This window comes from Stegastes partitus, unplaced genomic scaffold (assembly GCF_000690725.1).
Source record: "Stegastes partitus isolate 25-593 unplaced genomic scaffold, Stegastes_partitus-1.0.2 Scaffold3733, whole genome shotgun sequence".
In the NCBI taxonomy this organism is placed as follows: Eukaryota; Metazoa; Chordata; class Actinopteri; family Pomacentridae; genus Stegastes; species Stegastes partitus.
In genome coordinates, this window is record NW_007581464.1 from 1 (window position 1) to 17,089 (window position 17,089).

The 17,089-nt window shown below is 40.9% G+C and overlaps 1 protein-coding gene across 1 annotated transcript; it reads left to right on the forward strand.

The window, feature by feature from the left end:
* Positions 1-981: 981 nt before the first annotated feature.
* Positions 982-15,260, forward strand: LOC103376247 (potassium channel subfamily T member 1-like; the record flags this gene model as incomplete). Its single annotated transcript, XM_008306625.1, has 17 exons — positions 982-1,122; positions 1,225-1,248; positions 2,205-2,354; positions 4,221-4,450; positions 4,550-4,766; positions 5,696-5,801; positions 5,951-6,123; positions 9,649-9,720; positions 9,906-10,040; positions 10,269-10,380; positions 10,536-10,637; positions 10,873-10,956; positions 11,064-11,192; positions 13,062-13,356; positions 13,453-13,515; positions 13,618-13,702; positions 15,143-15,260. Coding segments are annotated over 17 exons (2,236 nt in total), but the record flags the coding sequence as incomplete, so codon positions are not given.
* Positions 15,261-17,089: the final 1,829 nt, after the last annotated feature.

Consider the following 17,089-nt stretch of genomic DNA (forward strand, 5'->3'; position numbering starts at 1 on the left):
CCTGCCTTCACCCTGAGTCAGCTGGGATAGACTCCAGCCCCCCGTGACCCTAGTGAGGATTAAGTGCATTCATAATGGATGGATGGATGGAAATTCCTGCATCTCTACTGAAACAGCACAACCATGACTAGAAGTAGAGAACTCAAAAATGACCAATGTGCAGCATTACACAGTTATACTGAAACCAGTAAAGACTGAAGAAATAAAATTTGTTTGATTATTTATTGTACAAAAATCTTAAAAACTTTGCTCAGTAAACACAACATTATCCAAGTGCAGACAGTTTGTACAGGAAAAACAAACAGTGGCTCTAAATGCTGAAGATTTTGAACTATTTACATTTTTAATTTGTCTTCATATTGTCTCCTATCTGCGCTGTATAGACACTGCCTGCAGTTCAGTTCAAAGTCCCTGTATTTTTGTCACATGACTGCTGGATGCAGCTGAGTCACTAATGACAGATTTTTTGAATTTATTTTTGTTTTTTTCCAGATTCTCGTTCAAGCATATGTTTTTTGGTGTGTTGAATATTTAAATGACACTGTAGAATCAAGTAATCTTGATGAAACATCCTGATTTTACGCTTAGATTTGGTTTTCCAACAGAATGGTACCTCACAGATGATCAGTTCATGAACAATCTAAAAGTGGAAAATCTGGGGATTCTTTACAGTTTCAGGCTCTGATAAATTGTGCAATTTTGACTATTTTTAAAAGATAACATGCCTTGTAGACCTGCTGTTGTGTTTGGGTATTCAGACAGTTAAGACAACGTGAATCAACAAAAACAAGGATAACTGGAAGTAAGCTTAGATGAATTTAGTATGAATCAAGCCTTAGATTGTTTTTCATGTTAATCCAGGTCTCTAAATTCAGGCATACAGTATACGTCTCATACTGTATTTCAACCCATGTACTTCAACATGTTGAACAATGTTCTAAAGCATATAAACCAATAATTTAACTCTCACTTCTTGGCCAGCTCCACTGATCAGTTCATTTGTTCCTTTTCAGATCATGTCGTGTGCGAGGAGGAGTTCAAGTACGCCATGTTGGCTCTCAACTGCGTGTGTCCCGCCACCTCCACCTTGGTCACGCTCCTCGTACACACCTCCCGTGGACGGTCAGTCCTCTTTCACAACCTCCTCGGGTTATTTAATTCTCCCTAGCTTGACTGCAAAGTTCACATATCTTCACATGTTCGTGTCCGCTGATGCATAAATAGGATCCATGGGACTGGCACAGAGAAGCGAGAAGGCCACAGCAAAGACAAAAGTCTTGGTTCATTGTGCATCACAGTCGGAAGTAAAGAGAGTGCAGCGAAAGAGAGAACAGGTGGCAGCTGCATTGATTTTTTTTAGCATGTGTCCTCTGTAACACAGGATGAATAGCTCTCCGGCGGAAAACGATTTCTCACAGCATGCAAACAGATCATTTTAAAAAGCTGATTTCAATGGCTGAGAGAAACTGCATTCAAGAAGAGTCGGTGGGTTTTACTGTGTTCCTGACAACTCCTCAGAATGTGAAGCTTTGTGTCTTTCTTTTTTTTGAATTTCTGAAATTGCACATGTTAGCCACAAAGGTGCACTGTGCAGAATGTGAGTCTGTATGTTTGCACTGCATGTGTGGGCGACTTTGAAGTTGGTTTTAGAGACATGCAGCTCATCAGGGATGTTCACTGGAAAATAAGTTTAAAAGAGAGAAGGAGATACAAATACTGTTGAGAATGTTGTTTTGCCTTTTACACAGAGTTATGAAACTCCGAGTGTGAAATCCAATTTATAAGTCATCTTATATAAATATTAATAAGTACCAAGATGCAAGTATGTAAACTGCTACCTTCGGGTTGTTCTGAGCATCTCTTGTCGCCCATTAAACTCCGTCAAAGTGCCTGAGCAATTACTCTAATTACCGGAAGTCATTACAAAGGGCAGATTAGAGCCAAACCGACTGGCTGACACAGATGGATCAAGCTGTCTGCTGTCACCGGGACACCCAGTGCTGCCCCGAGGGTCCTGAGGGATGCGTGGAGAGGAGATGGAGAGTTTTCCTTTTGCAAATGATAATTATGATTGATCGCAAGTACTGGGGATGAAGACAAAAGCTCAGGGCGTTTGTCAAGACTGCATGTATATTAGCATGTGTATGAAATTTAAGAGGTACCGGGTTTACTGATCCTTTTGTGTTTTCTCTGATTGTAAGCAGAGAGGGACAGCAGTCTCCGGAGCAGTGGCAGAGGATGTATGGATGTTGCTCTGGCAACGAGGTCTACCACATCCGACTGTGTGACAGCAAGTTCTTTGGAGAGTATAATGGCAAAAGCTTCACATACGCCTCCTTTCATGCTCACAAGAAGTGAGTTGACATGTAAGCTAAAGCATCTTCGTCAGATGCTGACAAGTTGAAAGTATATTCCAACGTTTTGCAGGGCTTTTACATACTTTGTTCTGTCTGTTTGACCTGGTTTCATCTTGTGTTAGTGCTGCTAGTTTGTCTTGTACTGGTTTGACATGAATTTCAAACAGAAAAACATCAAACTTTTAGAAAAAGAAATCTTCCAGCTTTTGATTATTGCAGGGTTTGTTTGTTTTTTACTGCTAAAAGTGATGCCATGTGTGTTGCAGACTACAAAAAAAATTACTTGTTTGAAGGAACAATTACACATTTTAGAACTACTTCTTTTTGGTTTCTAACTAAAGGTTAGATGAGAACACTGATCCCATTCTTACATCTATCCAAAGTTAAAGACACAAACACTGGAAACAGGAGGAAACAGCAAAGACTAACCTGGCTCTATCCGAGGGTGACAACATGCTCCTACCAGAACCTCTAAAACGTACTAATTAACACATTTTACCTCAAGGTGAAAAACACAAGTTGTGAGGACTGTTTTAATATTGTGGGAAATGTACTTATCCACTGTCTTACTGACAGCTAGATGAGAAGATCAACACACTCTATGTTCATGTTAAAGTTACAGGGAGGTTACAGGGATTATGTGTTGGAGTTAACCAGGGTTACATAAACATTTTTCAGGGGTGTCTTGCATTGAAAGATCTTTAGGGTGCAAGTGCAGTTTTACAATCCCACTTACTATATAAATTTAAATGAATAATACATGTTTGCTTGCAACATGGACAGAGGATTTATTTGCTCTCTAAACTAAATTCTGTGTAACCTGCACACACACTTGCTGAATTAGTTTAAAGTGAGTCCACTGCCATAAAATAGTTAACCAAAAGTGCATGAACATAAAACCAACAAACAGATAAATAACATATGGATGATAACTTAAGAGCTTGTTTTCACACACGTAAATTCTGTACCATTCACTGCTGCATTTATTAACAATAATAAACAAGAAAATGTAACTAAAAGGCTTTTTTTCTGAGGGGTAATAACAGGTCAGCAAACCAAAAATGAATAACTTATAATAACCGCAAAAGTTATGCTAATGTTAAAAGCCTGCTGGTTAACCACTGATGCTGAAGTCACTTTAAACAGGGAAATTCTGAAGCTTTTAGTCATTTACAGTTATGCTCACATTGAATCGATTTAAAACGTGATGGTATCAGATGCTATCAAGACGGTGACAGGGAGAACGGTATTCATTTGTAGAACCATTGACACGACAGTTTAAACCCTGGATTAGATGCGTAACCTTTGCAATTTGCTAACTGAACTGTTTCAAATCCTGATTTCAATTTATAATTGATTAGCTGATTAATCCTACCTCTAACTGCCGTAGCGCCACAGTTAGCGACGACTGTGCATGACTTCCACAGCTGCTGCAGAACAGAAGGAACCAAATATCCTCATCAGAGTCGGTCTGTGTGCAGCATGCCGACTTAGATGTAAGCATAAAAGTACAGAAATGTGCCTTTGGTTTGTAAATCTTATCATTAAACCTAAAAACATTAAAACGTTTACTTTACAATTGCTATAGCTATCTAATCTAAATAATGTCAGAGGGCTCATGTCCCCTCAAGCTGTCTGGGTACACCACCTCTGAATGTGTTAATAAGTCAACTTCAAAGGTGCTGTGAAAAGCCAGGCAGCTGTTTTGTCCTGTTCCGAGTCAGTAAGGTCAAGAAAACAAACAAAAAGGGAATACATTTAAAATTTAAATACATTTATTTGAATTTCAATCTAATGATACAGGCCTGTTGCCAGATATATGCCACAGGTGTTGCAGGCTAAGTGCAGGTTTGTGATCTGCAGGTACGGCGTGTGTCTGATCGGCATAAAGAGGGAGGACAACAAGAGCATCCTGCTGAACCCTGGTCCACGTCACATCATGGCCTCCTCAGACACCTGCTACTACATCAACATCACCAAGGAGGAGAACTCAGCCTTCATCTTCAACCAGGAGGAGAGGAAGGGCCGTCCTGTCGGGGGGCTCCTGGACGGACCCTGTCAGCTTCCTGTGCACAGCATCATCGCCAGCATGGGTGAGAAAGGAATCAGACTGTGATAAACTGTTGAAAGAAACACCTGTGACAGGGATTGATGGATTTTGTGAAATTATCTGTGAATCAATGTCGTTACAGGCACTGTTGCCATGGATCTTCAGAATACGAGTCCACCTGACTCCTCAGGTGGTAAGCTGATCCCTCCTACAGTAAATGGAACAGGAGGCCGCCGGCCGAGCATCGCTCCGGTCCAGGAAATCGCCGACTCTGCCTCGATCCTGCCGTGTGACCTGCTTAGTGACCAATCGGAAGATGACTCTGTCTTCACAGATGAGAAAGGCCACCCATCTACTGAGTAAGGATTCCGCCACCAAACCTTAAAACCTTGTTACAAGTACCACAGTTCAACAAACACCTTTATGATAGACGTATATAAGAGACAAGACGAGACTTGTTGTAGAAGTGAGATGTCGTGTTGTGAAACCACGTCAGTAGATTCTTATAGATTCTGTTTCCATCTGTGGCGTCAATTTTAAGGTATTTGCTTCACTTGTACTCCTCTGATTTACTTTCTATTACTTTATATCTCTATTCCACTACTTTAAAGCTTGGAATATTGCACATTTTGCTACACAGCGTTCATCTAAAGCTATTATTTTTAGGCATTTGGCCTTTATTAGGCAGCACAATGGAGACAGACAGGAAATAAAGGGACATGCAGCAAAGATGTGGCCAGCTGGGAGCTGAACTCAGCTGCTGAGGACATTTCAGGCCATGTGGTTTGCACCTGAACCAGTCGGACGTTGTGTCATCTTACCTTGTATTTATTTGACAGCTGAAGCTTACTAGCTGTTCTGTGATTAAAGATTTTAAATACAAAACATATGATTAGCTTATAAATTAACACTCAGTTTCCATTAATGCTGTTTCATCTCAGGTTGAGCTGCACACCTTTAACATCTGACACTGATGTTTATTCCAACTAAGTCTACTTTCTTTACCAATATGTGGTGACTTTACTAAATATTAGGCCCAAAAAACAAAAGGCAAAGTATTTCACTCTCTTGTTAGATCTATTTACTAGTAACTACAAATTTATGCAGCACGCAACTGAACCTGAATGCACTGTGTGTGGATGACATGAATAAATGAGATGAAATTATCGAAAAACATACTGAAGTCTTTTTTAGAACAAGAGAGTACAACGAGAGAACCGGAGATGAATACGGGATGTTTTAATGGAATGTGTCATTCATGCTTTTTTTTTTTTGCTTTTGTTGCCAGGTATGTGAAAGGTTATCCCCCTAACTCTCCGTACATTGGGAGCTCGCCCACTTTGTGCCATCTGTTGGCTGAAAAAGCCCCGTTTTGCTGCCTACGACTGGACCAGGTGGGCAGTGGCTGTTCCTTCAACTTAGTCACTCCGTTACTTACTGCCTCCATCATTCCCTCTCTCTCCGCTTTCTGTCCTTCACTCTATAAAAGCAAACCTAAAATACCTGTCTGTTTTTTTTTTTTTTTTATTTGCTCCCTGTGCAGGGGTGCAGGCACAACAGCTTTGAGGATGCCAAGGCTTACGGTTTTAAAAACAAGCTCATCATTGTGTCGGCTGAGACAGCAGGGAATGGTCTCTATAACTTCATAGTGCCTCTAAGAGCTTATTACAGACCCAGGAAAGAGCTCAACCCTATTGTCTTGCTGCTGGATAACCCGTGAGTTTAACACACACACACACACACACACACACACACACACACACACACACACATCCCTCCTTTCTTCTGCCTTCACTCTGTCTTTCACCATGTCATGCTGGGAAACATTATGTATGTTAAAAGCTCGCGTCAGCTGAGCACTTAGGACAAGGCTGTGGAGGTGGGACTCCTTTGTCAGTCCTCATGCTCAGTTAGTGCTGCTGCTCGCAGTGACGGTGTGTTTTGAGCGACAAAGAAAAATAAAAATGCCGCTCTCTGTACCTCCAGACGGTCACCATGGTAACTCACTTTGCCTTGAACCTGAATGATATATATTGCTACGAGGGGAGAAAAAGATGGAGAAAATAATTTCTTTGGAGAGCACCACGCAGGCTTTCATCGACAGCCCTGATGTGTCCCTTTTCAGCCCCCACATGCCGGCTCTCAGGACTCTCACAGAAACGCACGCATAACAATAAACTCTCCCTCCGTGCGCTCGCTTTCTCGCTCCCTTCCTATCGCCGTCGCACACACACACACACACACAAATACAAACACCCACGCACTTGGATACGCAATTCAAGCACTTACGACAGCCTTGGGTCTCTAGTCAGCAGGACTGGGCAGATGTATAAAGTAATGTTCTGTCAGGGGTGGTGGTGGTGGAGGACAGGCGGTAATAAAGCGACTGAATCTCTCGGAGTGCGTTCAGCACCAGATGGACTCATCCCTCCGCCTAAAGACTCTCTAACTGGGGAGTTTAAGCCACCGCAGGGATTCCTGAGGGGGTTGCACTTAGTATTGCACATCATCACATAGGAAAACACTCATCCCTATAGAAGCTCTAAAGTAGCTACACTGGAAAAAAGAAATAAATACAAATCTAAATTTTTATGGAAAATAACATTTTACAGCAGTTTTTTAGATTTTTTCTCAAATGTACAGAAAAGTCTGTCAAATTACAAACACTACATTTAAATTAACGACACAACAGAGATTTTAAGTGTTACACTAATAATACCAAACTGCGTTTCTTTTTCTTTTTGAAAATTGTCTATATTATTTAAACAGTATTTTTTCAGCTGTCTTAAATTACATACAAATGTACATATAATAGCAGTCATTAAATATGTAGCTCTTTATATAAAGGTTTATACCATTACTATCAGTATACAGTTATTTCTTATAATTTCAAGGTAAATCTTATTAGTTTTATACTTATGTGTACTTTTATTCTGTAATTTAGGATACAAATTAGGGACCCATATTTCATTATATTCAACATAATGCTTTTGGGTTTTACATGGTTTTTGGGTGGTACGTTGGGGTTTTATTGTCTTAACGCTCCGTACCTGAGCAGGTGTGAATAAAAGACCTGCATGGGAAGTCTTGAAATGTCACCACTCTCCTGCTGCTGGAGCTCAACATGCTCTTCTGGCTGCTTTTATTTTTTGCACTTTGTCATTTCTGATATTTACTTAAGTTACACATTTCTTTAAAAATTAAACTTACTTTTATAAAATCTTGTGTCAGTGTTACATCCCATGAGCTCAGTCATTACATAGAGGAAGGCCATTTTTAGTTTTTGGTTCCTCTTGGGGGGCTCTACAGAACTACTTATGCAGATTTGTTTGATATAGTAAATTTTCATTTGAATAAAATAAAAGTATTTTGGAATCAATAGTAGTGTGTACTGTATTTGTTTGCCAAAATAAGACTGGTATTTAGCAATCTGGAGGATGTGCTATCACTTCAGTGAAGGTGTTTGATTGTAAGAATTTAGGAAAAGTCTGTAAACAACAGTGTTTTACAACAAAACACATAATGAAACTCTGTGAATTTACTGTTTTTGCCAGGAATATCCTGATCAAGCTATTTTTTTTAACCTGGGATCCAATCTGAGCCATTTAAATACTTAGCATCTGCCAGTACTGAGTTTTAATCCGACACCATTTTCCTTGATAATACACAGACTGCTTCAAGTATATTAAAGTTATTGAACTCAATCCAGTGTATATGTTTGACAACTGAATAGCTCTGCTATGCATAAAGAAAATGCATTTCTGCATCCAAACTGTCCTGTAGTGTTACTTGGTGGCCAAGAACTTTGTGTAAAACTCTGGTAGTGCACTGCCTGAAGTGTAGTGAGAAGAGGTTTACTGTGTACTGTGGCTCCACAAGCTCCAAAAGAGGGTGACAACCTGTATTTTCTGAATGCATGTCGGAAAATGTATTGTAGATTAGTTGTAGTACCTGGCTCTTACACCAGTTGGAACTTCTTACTGTGTAATACTGAAGTAACTACAGGAGGTGGTCTATGGGCAGTTCTGTGTTGGCAAGTAGAGAGTATTGTTGGGGTTTAGCGAGCAACAGGCCACCATGACAAAGACTTGTGTGATACTTAACGCTCTCCGGTCAGAGCTCAGGAGTTTAAGACAAGCTTAGATCAACCAGCTCAGTGTTCTGATGTCTGAGTGGTGTGTGTAACATTACTGCCTAAGTAGCCTAAATAATGTGACCAATAATCAAACCACCAAAGCAGCACAGCACAGATGTCCACTGTGCTCATTTGTAGTTTGTAACAAATAGGTTATTCATTCATAACGCATCTGATTATAATCTATTGATTAAGAATTTACAACAAAACTGCCTTGATTACCCAAATCCCAATCTTTGAAATCGGATCGGGACACCTCTAGTTTTTCCACTTTATTTGAATTAGGATGTTTTTACTTTACATTTTGTGTTTGGCAGCAGTTGCTCCAGTCATTTGACCGTTTTTTCCACTTTTTCTTTTTTTCTCTCTCTTTTTGTACAGTGAGAGTGTATTTAGAGTGTGTTAGGCCAAAACTCTTAGTGGTTTTGTCTGAATAGACTTTGTTATGTAATTTTTTGGATTCAAGTCCTGGATGAAAGTTACTAAGTGGTTTAGCAACAACAAGGCCATTCATCCAGCCAGCCGCTATCCCCACTTCATCCTGTAGAGGGTAATGGGAGGGCTGGAGCACATCCTGGCTGACAATGGCCAAGAGGTGGGAAACACCCTGGACAGGGCACTAGTCCACAAGTCAATCACCACAACTGAGATTTGAATCGACAAACAATACTTGATTTATAAGATGCCCAGAAAACTAGTGTTTTACACGTATGTCTTGTCAAACGTTTAGTCCATCTCATCTTCCGGCAACATGAACAAAACTGCACAACTAGGTACAGCACTTTACCAACAACACACCAATTCAAAGTGGTTTATATAAGACATAACGTCAATAACGTGACTGACTGAATAGAATTTCAAACAAACTGAGTAGCAGAAGAAAGAATGCAAGCTTTTGAAGAAGAAGAGCTTTTAAAACTCATCCTCTGGGCTTTCTCTGTGTAATTTCTTGAGTGAATGCCCGACTCAGCTTTTGTGCGTCGTCTTTGTCTAAAGCATCTGTTTATTTGTGTCTTACTATATCATGTTGGTGGTTTTTGTGAATAAAGGAGAGCAGAAAAGAAAATTCGCAAAACGAATTCTGCCGTTACGTGTGTTTCCTGCAGACCTGATAATCACTTTCTGGAGGCCATCTGCTGTTTTCCGATGGTCTACTACATGGCTGGAAGCATAGACAAGTAAGACTGTTGTATAGCATTCTGCCATCATTATAATTCTGTTAGGGTTTACATTTATGGTTTTCATGAAAATATATCCAAGAGGTGCTTGTACATCACTAGAATTTAATTAGATGTTCAGTTTCTTCCTGGCAAATTGTTGCCTCCTGTTGTTCTGCTCATTGTTTTGCGTGTTTGTCTTTCAGCCTGGACAGCCTGCTGCAGTGTGGCATTATCTACGCCGATAATTTGGTTGTTGTGGATAAAGAGAGTACAATGAGTGCTGAGGAGGACTACATGGCTGATGCCAAAACTATTGTCAATGTGCAGACGATGTTCAGGTAATTAGGCAGGTTTTTATCACGTCTGTCATATATTATTCACAACACGCAGTCATGAAATCATTGGGTCTGAAGCTCCACTAGAAACCAGGTTTGGACCGCGGCGGTATAGTGCGAAAATTATTTGGAAAGTTTGGTAATAAATTGTGATGTTTACTCTCATCTTCTGGGTTTTATTTATTTTTTTATTGTTCTTTTTGTCTTCTCTCACTCTCTCTCTCGCTCCAGGTTGTTTCCCAGTCTCAGTATTATCACAGAGCTTACTCATCCGTCCAACATGAGATTCATGCAGTTCAGAGCGAAGGACTGCTATTCACTGGCTCTCTCCAAGCTGGAGAAGGTAACGCGGAAAAAGAGAGGCCGTACGCTGAACTGCATGGTGTGAATTATGAACATGAAATATGAAAGGTTATTCCATTGTGACTTTGTAAACAGTCAGGAGAGCGGCAGGCTTTTCATTGTCATCGCCGTGCTTCATGTGACTCTCCCCCACAGAAGGAGCGTGACAAAGGCTCCAACCTGGCCTTCATGTTTCGCCTACCTTTTGCTGCAGGCAGAGTGTTCAGCATCAGCATGCTGGATACCCTCCTCTACCAGGTTGGTGCACACCTACAGCAAAACACCTGGCCTCAGATAATACTTTTGCAGGAGCAGGTGAACGAAATAAATGTGTAGAGCGGCGGAGAAACGGCTGAAGGAACATAACAGCGTTGCCTTCATAAAGCACAAGTGCCCTCTTGTGTTCAGTCGCTGATAGAAAGTTTCTTTATGTCTGCAATGCTTTCAGCTGCCGTAAACAAAATAATAAAGAGATTTTTTTTTTCTGTGTCAGTCTTTTGTGAAGGACTACATGATCCTTATTGCGAGGCTGCTGCTGGGACTGGACACCACTCCAGGATCAGGATACCTCTGTGCGGTGAGTTAGATGGAAGAAAAATATGCATTTAAGCGAAGAAATGATCTGTGTTAGTGTTATATTACATTTAACAAACTAATGGTGTGCCCTTTCATCTGTGGTTCTAGATGAAAGTAACAGAAGAAGATCTGTGGATCAGTACTTATGGGAGATTGTTCCAGAAGCTCTGCTCCACTAGTGCTGAAATTCCTATTGGGATCTATCGGACAGAGTCGCACATTTTCTCTACTTCTGAGGTGAGATCTCAGAGCGACCATTTCTAGTGCACCCTGAACAATAATATAACATGCAAATCCTCCTCTTTTTGTCTTATAGAAGACATTTTAAAAATGCAGCTTTATTCAAGTGACACGATGCCACAGATGACAAGAGAAAGATGAGAACGAGCTGTTGCCTTGCTGGATGCTGGTATGTCAGTCAGAGCTGTAGCCAGGAACTTGAGTCTCCACAACTCCACTGTTGTTGTTGTTTTTTTGTTTTTTTTTAATCTAAAAAAATAGTTGCAGACAGCATGGTACGACAGACAATCTGCCACTTGACAGCAGACAATGTCACCACCCGAGCCCAGGATTGTTACATCCAGCACGTCCATCTGTGAAATCGTTTGTTATCGGCTTGGCACTCTGCTGATTGAGTTGTTGGTGTGAACAACCAGAGTATCTGTTAAAACTTTGAGGAATAGACTGAGAGAATCGGGTCAGTGGTCTCGCTTCCCACAAGGCCTTGATCTAACGGTTGAGTGGCATCGTAATTGGCTCCAGTGAGTAGCCAATTAAGTTCGTTGGACACTAGAAAGATGAAAGGCGAATGGCAGTGTCACATGGTGAGTGGCTCCTGGATGTAGGGTACTGATGATATTTGCCAAAGTGACAAAGAACACATCTGCATTTTGTTGATGGAAGTCTAACTGTCCAACGATATTAAGATGAACTCCTCACAGCCATGCTTATCTTATTCATCTGCCCCCATCACTTGACTCTTCAAGAAAACAACGCGTGCTTTGCCAGAACAGACACTGCTTAAAATGTTCCAGTCCTATTACGGCCTGCACACTCTCCAGACTTGTCACCCATCAAGCGTCTGTGGGACACTCTGGATGGACGCGTCTGACAACTTGATCTGATCACCCAAAATGTCCTCCACTTTCACCAAAATCTTCAGGAAGAGTGGGGCAGCAGGCCAAAAAAACAACACTGACAACCCATTAACTATGTGTCACAGATGTGTGACTCATTTCTGACTTCTGATTTCTGCTCTATGACCCCACTGCCAGATATAGTAGGCACTTGGTTGTTTCATGACTTCCAGTCTGTTGTAGAGATGCCGTGTCTTGGAACAACAAATACTTATTACATTATTTACTAAGCCAGCTAACATTTGCTTAATAGCACTGAATGCAAGATACAGAGGAGGCTCAAGGGAATGGAATTGGTTTCGCAATATTGGACAAATTGAATTATTATTTTTTTTTAAATATATATGTATATTTTGGGGGCTGCACGGTGGCTCTGTGGTTAGCATCGTCGCCTCACAGGTAGAAAATCATTGGTTTGCGTCCCAGTTACTATGCCTGGGTCAGGATCTTTCTGGAGTTTGCATGTTCTCCCGGTGCAGTGTGGGTTCTCTCTGGGTTCTCCAGCTTCCTTGGATGGACAGACGGATGGATGGACGGACGGATGGATGGATGGATGGATGGATGGATGGATGGATGGATGGATGGATGGATGGATGGATGGATGGATGGATGGATGGATGGATGGCATTTTTGGCTTTATTGAGCAGTGGTGATAGAGAAGAAAAGGTAATGTGAGGACAGAGGACAGTGGAATGACATGCAGCAAAAGTCCAGGCTGGTTAGGAATCAGAGGCAACTTAAAGGCACATGAGAAGCCCCCACAGTCCATTCTGTGGTAACAGGAATGTCTGCAACAAAGTTGTGAAGCTATTTTTTAGGATCCACATCACACTAACTCTTGAGGGAAAGTCAAAAATCTTTCAATACATTTTCTGGGACTTAAATTGATTATTTACCTCATTTAATGATCACTGTTTCCATGTTTTGTGAAGCTTTATTATAATAATCATCCCGTCTCTCCTCATCTAAGTCACAGGTGTCCGTCAGTGTGGACGACTGCGAGGACACAAAAGACAGGGGGGACGAGTCTCGCAGCAACGACCAGTCAGATCACCCCCTCCTGAGGAAGAAGAGCATGCAGTGGGCACGGCGTCTGAGTAAGAAGAGCGTGAGGTGGCAGGGGGTGAACCGGGACTCCAGCAAGGACCACGCCCAACGCATCGCCCAGCAGCGCCTCAACCTCTACAGACGCTCCGAGAGGGAGGAGCTGTCCGAGCTGGTCCGCAACCGCATGAGGCATCTGGGCCTCCCCACCTCTGGATATGGTATGGATGGATACAAAGCGAACCGCTCAGTGCGTTTGTCTACTTCTGCTTGAAAGTTGCCTGTTTCCTGTTTAACGGCTGTTTGTGTGACTGTAGAAGACCTGACGAATCTGACCGCCAGTGATGTCATGAACAGAGTCAACCTGGGCTATCTGCAAGGTAACCAAGCTATGATCCTGAGTCAGGTACAGATTCGGTCATCACGCCATCACACACACATGACTGTCCTGTTTTCAGATTGTGGCGGTGTTTCTGTTTCAGATGAGCAGAACGATCACCAAAACACCCTGTCATACGTCCTGATTAACCCTTCCCCTGACACCAGGCTGGAGCTCAATGACATTGTGTGAGTGTAACTCCTTTGTGTTGTGAGCTGGTTTGAATTTTGCTCACAAATGATAATCTGTATTTTTTTTCCTGCACAAAGGCATATAGAATCCTACTTTACTATGCTCACCTTTTTCAAGGCTGTCTTATTTGTAGGTGCGAATGTATAATAGAATCCCTCAGTAGTGAAGTGAGAATGAACACATAATTCCCTTTTACCCATCATGATGTGATTTAATCCTTCTTTACCTAAAGCTGCACTTGTCAATGTTTTTATTTCATCCATGGATGAAACGATTATTAGTTTTGGAAATGATATCACCTCTCGTGACTAACTGTCAAACGCTGCAGAGTATTTCAACACGATTTAACTCACTGTTTTAATGGCTACAAACGTACTGTTTTGGTTCACCCACTGTATGACACCTACTCAGCACCAGACACACAATGACTTAGTAAGTGATCATAGAGGATCAGTTAGCATCTAAAGAGACGGATGAGTCTCACAGGAGTCAAAACAGAGTGACAAGCAGAGTGAATATTGGACTTTGTCAGACGGCCAGAAACTCTGATTTAATACTGAGGTTACAGCGTTCACTACCATGATAGTCATATTTACTTTATAGTGAGTAAGTAAGGAGGAGCGTATATTTTTTTTTGTGTAGAACCACAAAGTGTGTCAGTATACATTAGAAAAAAAGACTGTCAAGTTAATTTACAGAGCACATTTTGTTCACCAAAGTGCAAAAATGTATAAACAGAAGCACAGAAGGTACAGTAACAGGACAATTAGACTAAACAGATAGAAAATACTACATTGATTTCAGTTAAGGCATGGATTATATGTCAAATTAGGAAAGTGTTAAGCAAGGATTTTAAAGTAACAGATGTCTGGATAGATCTAATGTGAAGCACAAAATCTCTCTTTGTTTTGAACCTGGATTGTAGACCCAGTAGGAGCATCGGCTCAGCAGCAGCACAGAAAAACATGGAAAACAAACGTGGATGATCAAGCAACACATTTCTTTATTTTATTATATATATATATGATTTACAAAAAGATGTGAATAAGGAACAACCCCCAGAAAATGGTGACGATTGCACGATTCAGCAGTAGGTGTGTATTTACAGCTACAAGGTGGTGAAATCTGTTGTAGTTCTGTGTTTGCAGCTTGTTCCACAGGCAGCAGGTATTTTCTAGGTTTGGAAGTGCATTCAGGAGGAAACGTTAAATTATAATACAGCAAGCAAGGCCCCATTCAGTATCCATGGAAACGGCTGTTTCTTTTCATGACAGAGAGGGCAGCTCTGGGTTTACTTGTGATCTTTCATGCGTCGTCCTTCAGAACTGCAGTGAAGACGGACCAGTGTAGAGAGTGAGCCCTGACCCCCCCCTCCTCCCAATGTGGTGACTCTCTCGGTGTAATTATTTCAGTTTGCCTTCCTCCTGCTCTCTCAGGTACTTGATTCGCTCGGACCCTCTGGCTCACGTCCCCGAGGAGCCTCCTGTTCGCAGCAGCAGCCTCAAAGAGCGACACGAGTCCAGCATAGACGCCAGAGAGGACACCCAGCTCTGATACCATGCTGACCTTCACTGATGCGCTCCTTCTTAATCGCCCCCCCTCCTCTTTCTCCTCCACATCTTTTGGCTTTCATGGGTGGGGGGGGGAGTTGGTTGCAGGTCCGGTCTGAAAGAGGACAATTTGTGCTCAAATGTCTCAGCACTGCAGTGTGCCACTGTATTATACGAGTGCCTACTGTTTGTCAGATGACATTTGATGTCATCTGTGACATTTTCATCCTCTTGCCACAGACACTGTATGTAAGAATTGTGCATTCATTTTCGTGAGAGCTCTGTCAGATGAGCAGTCAGGGACACGCTTGTTAGCAAATGAATTCAGCTAACTGATGGAGGAATCACAGGAATCCCCCTCACGAGTGTCATTGTCAGCGACACCTCCTGAATTTTAAGAGGTTCAAGCTGAGTACCGGAGGTTTTAACCACATAGAGGTTGGTGTTCCAGGATCCATCTTTTCTCTGCTTTTTTGAGATCATCTGAAATCAGGTGCACATTCTAAATTTTCTTGTGCTGCACATTTACCTGTTTACTACCAATCACATCAAATCAAACATAACTTTCAGCACTATGTGACTTTAATAAAAAAATGTGCATTAAAGCTTTTAAAGCTTATTTTTTTGTAGCTCAATCATAGAAGTAGTTTTTCAGTGGTGTAGAGGTCTTTATTAGTAAGTCATGTACAGACAGTAATGGTTCTTTATATGTTCGCTGCAGTACATTTCTTAGGGTCAATGAGGTTTTAGCACTACAAGAGCGTAGTTCAACCCTTTAAGCAGGCCGTGCCATATATTCAATATTGTGCCATAAAGGATTTATTTGATTTGTACTATATTAGTAATCAGAAAAAAATACTTTCAACACTGCTCAGTGAAATAATTTGCTTAATAATTTCCATTTGTGGTTGTTTGGGCGAGGTCTGTATCTCTAAAAAGTTTTTGAATTCATATATATTTGAATGTTGATAATATTTGTACTCTTATTTGCACATTAAAGTGCTATGTTAGGGGGAAAAAAAACATATTGAAACTGTTTTGAGTTGACTAATAATTTTGCTTTTAGTGTAGCTACAGTATGTCTTCAACCAAAGGGTGGCATCAGAGGAATAGTTCCACTTTTTATTTAATTTTTTTTCAATTACATTTGCAGAGATATTGAGATTTTTTAAAAGATGGATGCAGGAGCCAGTTCACTTAACTAGACATAAAGACTGTAAACAGGGAAAACTGCTTGCCTGACTTTGTAAAAAAAAAAATCAGAAAATCTCCCACCAGCATGTCTAATTAATTAGCCCATTACATCTGGTATATTTATTAATGTCTAAAAAAGTGTACAAATGGTTCAGTATTTCCTGGCTGGTTGCTTCCAGATTTTACAAACCACTACACAGTTTGTTATTTAGTTAGTTTTTATAGGCATATATTTAAGGTGAAAACAGATTTTTCTTGATTTTATCAGTAGAAAGAAAGAAAGAAAATATTCAGTTTTAAAATGCCTTTAAATGGCTCTTAATAGACAGACACTTGTATAAAAATAAAGGAAAAGTGGGTTTGAAATTAAGTTATAAACGTCTAATAATTCTAAGAGCTACATTTGTATGATGTGACACACAGGTCAGGTAAATGAGTGACTTGTTACACATGTAAATAAACTGTAGATGCAGACGTCAACACACCAGGGGGCGCTGTTGAAAGGTCCTAATGAGTTTTACTAATTTTATGAGAATTGCTTATAAACATCATTTTGAACTAATTACATTTTTCAGAGGTGATTCCAGCAGGATGGCCCTGAAGTCTATCTTTGCTGAGGAGGATAACATATTGCAAAAA